This window comes from Taeniopygia guttata, chromosome 14 (genome assembly GCF_048771995.1).
Source record: "Taeniopygia guttata chromosome 14, bTaeGut7.mat, whole genome shotgun sequence".
Classification (NCBI taxonomy): Eukaryota; Metazoa; Chordata; class Aves; order Passeriformes; family Estrildidae; genus Taeniopygia; species Taeniopygia guttata.
Window position 1 is genome coordinate 12,753,617 of NC_133039.1, and position 9,376 is coordinate 12,762,992.

Consider the following 9,376-nt stretch of genomic DNA (forward strand, 5'->3'; position numbering starts at 1 on the left):
AGAGGCCTCAAAATGACCCTCAAAGGTGCAGGCTCCAGTGTGGGCTGCTCTGATTTGGACTGGCAAAACTGGTGAGGGAGGGAAGAGGAGAAACACAAATGGTACATGATGCAAGGAAATCCAAAGTGTTCCTTCTCCCCATTATGATCAATATCATTTCCTACTGATTTACATGACAGAAGGTCTGGAGAGCTTTTGGGGCTCATTTTGGAGACCTTCAAAGAAGAAGAATCAGGAGATCAGACTATGTGGCATTTTAAGCAGCAAAGGACCCAGCAAATGCACGAGGTGTTAATAGAACACAGCTCAGGAGTCATTTGCTCTGCCAGCAGTGGAAACAGTGGCTGAGGATGAGCTGCTTAAAACAATACTGAGATCTGCTGATAGGACAGCTTTGATTCAGACACAGGGACAGCAACAAAGCAGCCAATTTACCACCTACAATTTCCCCCAGCTAATAAAGATACATCCACTTATGCAACTAATAGAGCATTCCTGTATTGGCAAAGTGTGAATCCTTCAGAGCACACATGATAACTACAGTTTGATTTTGGCAACCAAAAGTCTGAAATCTGCAGGCAGGAAGAGCTAATCACCTTTCTCGTTTACTCTCCATTTCTACCTCACTTGCATTTATTACTTCCTTGTGAACAGTATGGTCATGTACCATGGAATAGCTCATATGAGAACTATTCCAAGGACTAGAGAAATCTTTATTCAATCTAATTTGTACCTTAATAACTCTTGAGTAAGATAGCTTCACCCTGAGAAAACTTCAAGAAATATTTTTTGGTCATAGAAATTAGTGTCCAATCTTTGTGCTTCTTGCACAGTCAATAACAGAATATTTAGTGGCTTCATTGGGGAAACAATTTTTACAATTTTAAGATTTCCTATCCGCCAGAAATAATTGTGCATTAGATATTTGGATTCATATTTTAGTCTACTGCTTTGTAACAGCGCAAATATGGAAAGAGAAGAAAAGTCTATGTTACTTCTAATATCAAGGGAAACTTCCTAATTTTCCTTTATTTTGCCTGCAAGTAATGCTGTAACACAGCAAAGCATCACAGTGACTAATAGATAAATTAATTAAAAATTGCATGGTTTAAGGCATGTCAATTAAAGAACACTGATATTAAGACTTATTGTTTTATTAATCAACACAACTCCCCCCAAAACACAACAGCTGTTAAAATCCCACACCAGCCCCCCAGGCTGTCAGGCCCACGTCCATCAGCCACAAGCTGAGCTGGTGACAGACCCTGACAGGGCCATCACAGCTCTGTGGTCACCACTTGAAAACAAATTTGCAGCTCAAGCCCAGAAATTGTGCTGATTGGAACAGTGTTGGTAACCATTAACTTTGGAGAGACTTGATTTTTACCTATATGTATTTACTGTACTCTTGTATTTTCCTAAATTTGATCACTTTGATTGCTTGTTTTAAAATCGTTTTCGATTACTCCTTCTCATTCCAGACAGGTTTTTCACCTGGTACTCAGAGATGGGATCGTGACCTCACTGTCCTTTACAACTGCCCCACAGTCCTGCAGAACCCTTTACACCAAAACTTCATTGTGACACATTCTGGAGTAATTAGAGCAGAAAAGCACCTCATATTTAGAACACAATAAAGTATTTAGGTTCCCACATAGCCAAGTTTGTACATAACAAGATTTCAAGCGAGGCTTGAGTCCTTTTAAAAACCCACTCAGGTTCTCCACACACCCATATTTTAAAGAAGGCAGTTCTCTGGCTGCACTGGAGCAGCAGCTTGAGTCCATTCAAAAGCAGGAACACAACCATGAGCACTGCAACAACGGGAAGGGAAAAACCTCTGGCTAAAACCACATTAAAAGGCAAACACGTAAGGAGTGTTCCCATCACAAGTTGATTACAAACCCTCCTGCAGAGAAATGGCAGCTGCTGGAAACAAAACACTGCCCACAGTGCTTGAAACTACTTGACTGCATCATTCTGCCCTTTCAAGCAGTATGTCCCAAGCAGAAGTGATAAATAGGTGGCTCATTGGATATGACAGCTCCCAGAGTAAGGATGGAAGATCATACCAGCACCAAAACTGACTGATTTGGAGGCTTTTTGCAGTGGGAGGAGCAAAAGACAGCATCTGTATCAAAGAATATGTGATTTTAGAGTAAGGCTTGTGCAGGAGGATCTGCCTGTGCCCTGTACCCCAGAGAGCTCCGTGCACCAGGGCACAGGTAAATCCCACCCTGCCCCATCTGACAACGGGGCTTTAGGGCTGATTTCTCCCAGCGTGCCAAAGGATCCTTAATAACTGTAGGAATCCAGGGCTTCCCTCTGGCCGCCCTGGAAGGTCTGGGACCCTGGCAGGGGTTCAGAAACCCCCCTGGACAGAGCCCCCAGAGACACTGTCTGTGATCTCTGTCCATGGAAAAGAGTTTTCAATCTTACAAGATGAATTACAAGCTCTGGGTGTTTGATATAAGTAATAATTGCGTGGCACGGGTGCCAAAGTAAAATTTTAGGATTCTAGATGAGGGGTCCAAAGGGGACAAGATGGAGGAAATTGGGTGTGTCTTGTCCTTTTTCTCCTTCTTCATGCCCTCCATGTTTCACTGTGGTGTTGGCATTTTTCTGTTGGTTCAGGCTGGGGACACACTGTTCAACGTAGGTGACAGATATTGGCACGTTATTGTAAATCCAGCACAGGTAGTTTCTGGTATTTAATGTTTGTACCATCCCACTGAGGGCAGAGCCCCACACGCTGCCCTGCAGGACAGAGCTGCGGCAGGGCAGCAGAACAGGTTAGAGATAAACAGAATAAACAACCTTAAAACCAGCACAGACCAATTATGGCTTCTGCTTTGGCAGCGGGGCTGAAAGACAGAGACTTTCTACAATCTCAGAATCATAAATACCAACAAATAACCACAGCCAGAAATTCAGCACCAAAACAAAGTGAAAGCAAAGTTGTAAAATAGAAATAACGAGTCAAAAACACACATGAAAAACTCCCAGATAATATCAGAGACTGGAAAACAATAAGAATTAATTAGTCTGGTTTTAAACTGAGGACATTCACACGGAAGCAAGTGTGTCAAACATTTACAAAGGCCAATTTGGGCATCTGGCAAGAGCCCAGCACTGGTAATGGCCAGGGCAAAGCCGATGGGTGCCCCGTGGAGGCAGCTGCAGGCTAACACAGCATCACGATGGCAACGAGAGCAGGGCACCAGGAAGGGAGGGAGCCATTTGGAGAGTGTCCTAAATTAAGGAGTGGGAAAAGGGTCTAATATCACAGAAAAATCAGGAGGATATCTAGATCCATTCATCTTCCTGCTGGGTCACTCTGTGTGGCTCAATTCAAACTGCACTCTGGGACTTCCTTAGCATTTTTATTGTTGCAGGCTCAAAATGGGGATCACCATGTGGTAGATGACATTTTAGGCAGCTTATCTTCGATGCTGCAGGAAAGGACATTTAGGTAACTACTTATAGATACAGTGCACTTCCTGCAGTGGAGTGACACTATTTTATTTTTTTTCTTAATCCTGAAGCTTCACTGTAGAGTTTCCTTGTAACAGCAGAGAGTATTTCATATTATTTTCTGAGCTGCTGATCAGAGAGAACCACCCCGTAGCACAACTTGAAACTGATGCTTCAATGTCTTTTCCCACAGAAGTAGAAAGGCTGTAAGCTCTGCTCTGTGGTCAGAAACCACACAGGCTGTGCTGCATCCCAAGGGAAATGTTACAGAATTACGTCCATTTGAAGACAAAAAGATTATTCTGAAAGCAGGGTTTAATACTGTATTCTACATGTCATACAGGTGCTGTTTACAGGTTCTTTATTGACAGTCAAAATCATTTGCTCAACAAAATATCTCCATAATATTGCATAATCCTCAATTTAGGGATGAATGCTAACTACAAAAACAGTGAATAAACAGGGTAGACAAAGAGAGCAATATTGGTTCTGACAGAGACTATCAAACCTTTTTCCTGGGTCAGTGCCATTCCACTTTGTCTAATTTCTCTCTCCTCAAACCCTAAATTACCAATCCTCTACAACATGTGGAAAAACTCAAACACCTAAGGGTCCATTTAACAAAACATATTTAAAAGATAAAAGCAGCAGCTCAAGAACTGGCCATCCAGAGGAGCAGTAATGCTGATTCACCAGCCAAACCACTTTTGTGAGAGATGACTGCCATTAATCATTAAACAGACATAGAAAAGATAGGTTTTTTCAAGACAACAAGACAATTACACAATGTTTTATTTTTAAACCCAGGGCTCTGGGTCTGTTTGAGGTGCACAACAGACTGTGGGTTTGGTAAGACAACAGCATTACATGTGTAACTGTTTCCTACGTGTGTTTTTCATGTGTAAGCTGCAGCAAAGATAAAAAAAAAGCTTTAGAATACCCAAAGGAACGACTAAAGAATGAGCCAAGTCTAAGGAAAGCAACTGCACCTCCCCTGAGCTTTCCCAGCAGGGCAGCACACATGGATTTAGTGTTTTATCTCATGTGAACATGGGGTTCACTTCAACTCAAAGGAGAAAAACTTTTCTCCTTTAATAGAAGTACAGCTGTCCAACACAACCACCCTTCCTTCCACCTCTACACAGGGCTTCTCCCACCTTCTCTACAACTGCTCCAACTATTGGAGTATTTTAATATGAAATAGTGGCACTTCCTTGTTTAAACATTCTCCTAAATTTCCTACCCACATTTTCACACACTCACACCTTCAAAACAATACACTTTTAGAGTTGGAAGTTTCTACATCAAGTCTGAGTTTCCCCAAATTTCTCAAAAAGAAAAAAAAATTACTTTCGGGCCAGTTTCTTAATGCTCTGATCATATAATGTTTGCCCCCAGCTAATACAGAGACTGAACTCAGAGACAATAAAATCTTTACAAAATTAGGAACCAGCAGCCAGGAGAGCAAGATATGGGTGTCCTCATCAAGAAAACTGGTCAGCACACAATCATATTTTATTTGATTCTAGAAGAAAATGCAGTGGAACAGTTATAAATAAATGCCCAAATGTAAAGGAAACATTTGAATCCCAACTATCACTGCACCAGACTCAAATCAAAGAAGTACAAAACACACAGAAAGTTGAGAGGCACTAACTCACCACTCAGGCCATTCCCTTAAGAGCTGGACTTGATCCCTGTGGGTCCCTTCCAACCCAGAATATTCTGTGGGTGTGATTCTGTGTAACTCCAGCTCTCACTACCATTGCTTTAACACTGAGGAGCCTAAAGACAGCAATTGCTTGGGATGTATTCTAGGCTGTATCATTTAAATTCACATTTTTAGCAGTGCAACCTCTCCTTGCTGTATCCTAAACTTTCCTGGCCAAGGGTTGTGCACTGGAGGACTGAAGCCAAGCGTGTTACAAACAGAAAATCTGTGTATTGGTAGTGTTTGAACGCTGGTCCCAGGCAGCTGCACCTGGCCCTGCAGCCAGCCCCGTGCTGTTTATCTTCAAGTGATTTATTCTGCATGTTTGCCCTTTCCCACAGCCAAGCTTTCAGCTCACCCTGCTGTAACTGTGCTCCCTCACACCTTCCCAGCTGAAGCACAGGCAATTCTTTTATTGCATCTCAGTTTGCTCACACTGTCTGTGTTGTGCTGCTCCTGCACAGCCTCCCTGCAGCCACACGCTCCCAGTTTGTGGCACAGCACTTCCCACTCCTGGGAGTTATCTGAATTTTAGGGCACTGAGTGGCAAAAGCAGGTCCTGAGCATCTGTCAGTGTAAACTCTTATTTACTGAGTTCCTTTCAGCCGTCAGCACATCTTGCTGTTTGGGAACACGGGATTTTGGAGCTGCATCCAAAGTTGCAAAATATTCAGGAGTTTTTAACTGGCTTGGACAAAACTGCCACAGAGCTGCAGTCTTATGTTAACCAACTTCTGAAACATCCTTCAAAATACCAAACAGCTTCTTTCCCTTTGAAAATAGCCAAATCAATACATCACAAAATACCTTGGATTTTGGACTATGCCCTAAATATTCTTCCTTCTGGATCTCTGCAAAGTACAAAATCTTGAGCAGAAGAATAGAGACGTTAAACTACACCTACTTTGCAGAAAATAGCATTTCAGCCTATTTTTGGCCCTTGATGCTGCTTGCTGGCCAGCTGTGACCCATCCTGTGAATTCAACACGACCCCCCGTTGCTGCTCTACAGAATTACACAAACTCCAGCATCCCAGAAGGGATTTTCCGGCTCATTTCAGTTTGCATACTATTTTTATTGTATCAACTTGAAGGACACAAATAAAATTATCTAACTTGCAATAAGTTGTCATTTCTGGCACAGTAAATTTTAGGAAAATAATAGTTATGAAGGGAAAGTGTAATAAATACTGAAGAGCATCATAAACAGCTTTTAATCATTAAAGCAGATATTCAGAATAGGTGATACAATCAGTATCTACTGATAACATCTGCAAGAATGAACAACATAAAGTGTCAGAGATGGCATTATACTCCCTAGAATGAGGACTGGAAAATTCAATTACTTAAATAAAAGAACAAAACTACTCATAAGAAAGTACAACCAAGCAAAGAATTCAAAACAAAGTAAAAAAAGGCTTCTCATTAATGACTTGGGAGAAGCCAGAGAGAGGAGCTTTCTGTTCACAGGAAATAGTACAGCTCCAATTTTGTTCAACGGAGTCATCAGAAGTTCTGCTACAGATGTTTGTGATTTCACCCTATCAAGACCAGAAACAGTCAGAAGCCCTAATAAAAGTTCTGTTTGCCATTCTTTTAAGCCCTGTCTGTTTTCTTGCTTCCTAACTCTTCAGTTTTGCTCACACTCTACTTTTACAAGGCTGTGTGAGACAAGAGGATCCCCATCTCCCACATGAAAAGGGAAGGGATCAAAATCCAAGAATTAAGTAGAGGGAGTTCTGACATACATAAAAAAACCCAGATTTTCAGCTACTATATATTCTCCCAGGCTGTACTATGATGTGTTATTCTTAATTACATCAGATTCATCTTTTTCAGACAACAATATGCTTAAGGCAGCCATACCTTCAATAGCTGTAAATAGTATTTGTTCTTGTGGTCAGCACTTAGGAGCTCTACCCTTCATGGTATATAATGCTTCTAGTTAGATTCAAAAATCAGATAATGCAATTTCAAACTAAAAGGTGAAAAATTAGCAATGGTGGATTTTTTAACTCAGCCATTGGTCTCTCTCTTTCCAGAGAGCTCAACCTCCCCCAGTGCAAGCAGATACTGAACAGCTCCTTGGTCCTGAACAAAGCTTACGTGTCTGCACAAAGAGATAGCAAGGGTACTATTTCCTTTACATTCCTCCTAAAAACTAGGCAGAAAGCTGGTAAATCCAGCATATTATATAGGGCTGGCAAATAAGCAGTAGGTCTCACACAAAGCAATGAAAAAATCCTGAAAGAGACTGACTGGCCATACCAGAGGAAGGGTTTGCAGGGAACAAGATAAGATTCTTTAGAAAATAATAGGTAAAAGAAGAAAAAAAACTCATAGAAAAGACAGCAAAAGCAGGAAGAAAAGTAAGAGGAGAATGGGAATACAAAAAGTACACGAAGTATGCCATGAGATGACACAGGTATGAGCAGATCCTGCCTTGGGCAGGAACACGGAGCCTGAGCAGGAGTGCCTGGGTCCCTCCTGGCCTTGCTGTTCCGTGTTTAACTTCAAGGGGGCTTTGAGCAGGGAGCAAGGAGAGGCTTCAAACCCACCAGCACTGGCAGCCATGGCCTCAGGACATAACATTCCCCTCCTGTGCTGCAGCAGCAGCCAGAAGGGATCATGCATGCAGCGTGAGGCATCACTGGAACGATTCTCAGGGCTGGGAACTGCACCTTGCAGTCCTGTGTGTGCATCCTGCGCTGGAAACAGAGCACATTCTGCACAGGAACTCACAACCCCATTCTCTTCCTCCACACCTCACTCCTGACAGTATTTCTGTCAGTAAAGGGTAGCCTTTCATGAAAGCCAGAGCAGCATCCTCATCACGTCAAGGACACCAAGTACTTCAATTACAAGAACTATAAAAATCATCAACATACTGTGAATTTTATCAGTTACATTTGTCAGCTCTATTACTAATACTCTGCTACGTATTAATAGAGAAAAGAAATATAGTCTTGACATTAGAAATACAGATTTCATTTCAGCAAATGCCGGAGCCTTTGTCTAATGTATTTACCAGAAGAATAAACTGTAAATGAGTCTTGGGAAGCCAAGCCTTCAAAGCCTGCATAAGATAGCAAGTAGATCTCAACTATAATCAGAATTCCTGCATAAAAATAGCTTCCTCAAAATCCAGTAATGCAAAACGTTTCAGTAAAAGTAAATAAAAATCAAATACCTACTCTAAATCACTACCATAATCCTGATAACTGCAGCACGTGATATCAATATCAACCACTTTCCTGAAAACTAAATGATCTATTGGCATACATATTGAAAATTCACACAGCCCCACTGCTCTTCCCCACATATAACTCCTCAGGCAGCTATGACTATTTGACTTCTAAAACGTAATTAGTTGATTATGAGGGGTAGCTCTGTTTTAGACTGTAATTCATCCACCATCATCAATCTCTACCACAGTGACAAAACCTTTCTTCTACTTTTACAGCCCGTGCATACAACTGTTTTCACACTTCCGAATGAAACACACAGTATCTTTCCTCTCTTAAGTACCATCGAGTCTAGAGAAGCGAAACCAGGTACTTGACATTCTTGGGACACCACCAGCAGCGTCTGCTGTGTTTCATGCTCCATCTCGCCTTAAATAAGCTGAATTTTATTTAAAGTGAAAAAAAAAAAAAAACAGCCAACACTAAACTTACTTCAGAATGTAACATATTATACCACATTTGCAATTCACAGAGTAGATAAACAAAAGCTGCGGATTTGGACAAGATCTTTCACACTTCTCCGATGTGAATCACTCCAGCCAAACTTCAGACCACATTCGTTTCACCATCTGCGCGAACCGTGTTAACTTGGCAGCTCAGTGTCCAACAGCCACATCAGAGATTTGGGAAGTGCCACTCTCCCATGGCAAACCCATCTCCCACAGCCCTGCCCTGCTGAGGAGCGGCACCGAAAGGAGCTGCCCGAGCTCTCACACGGGCACGCTGCCACCCCACCTGCACCGCACAGGTAGCAAGGCAACACCGATACTTTTCTTTCCTGACAGAGTCACGCAGGAGAAAACATTCTGATGAGTCGCCAATAAAACCAGCAAACACCGCGGACTTACAGGCAGTAGTTTCCCAGCAGTTAAATACCTGCGCTCTTTTAACGAGCAACCCGGCAGAGCCCCGAATGCCCATGTTCCTGCCGCTCCCTGCGTGCGGGA

General features: G+C 42.2%; 1 protein-coding gene across 34 annotated transcripts in view; it reads right to left on the reverse strand.

Annotated features, from left to right (window-relative positions):
• Positions 1 to 9,376, reverse strand: part of RBFOX1 (RNA binding fox-1 homolog 1) — a 1,140,648-nt gene that overhangs the window by 775,733 nt on the left and 355,539 nt on the right. For 2 of the 34 annotated variants that reach the window (XM_072935883.1, XM_072935882.1), the window contains exon 1: positions 8,862 to 8,891. The exons of 31 other annotated variants lie outside the window; for them this stretch is intronic. In XM_072935883.1, the coding sequence (XP_072791984.1) occupies positions 8,862 to 8,888 (27 nt within the window). In that variant the 5' untranslated portion in view covers positions 8,889 to 8,891. Of the gene's footprint in view, positions 1 to 8,861; positions 8,892 to 9,305; positions 9,366 to 9,376 lie in introns of those variants that run through there. One more of the 34 variants, XM_072935880.1, reaches the window with a different exon arrangement.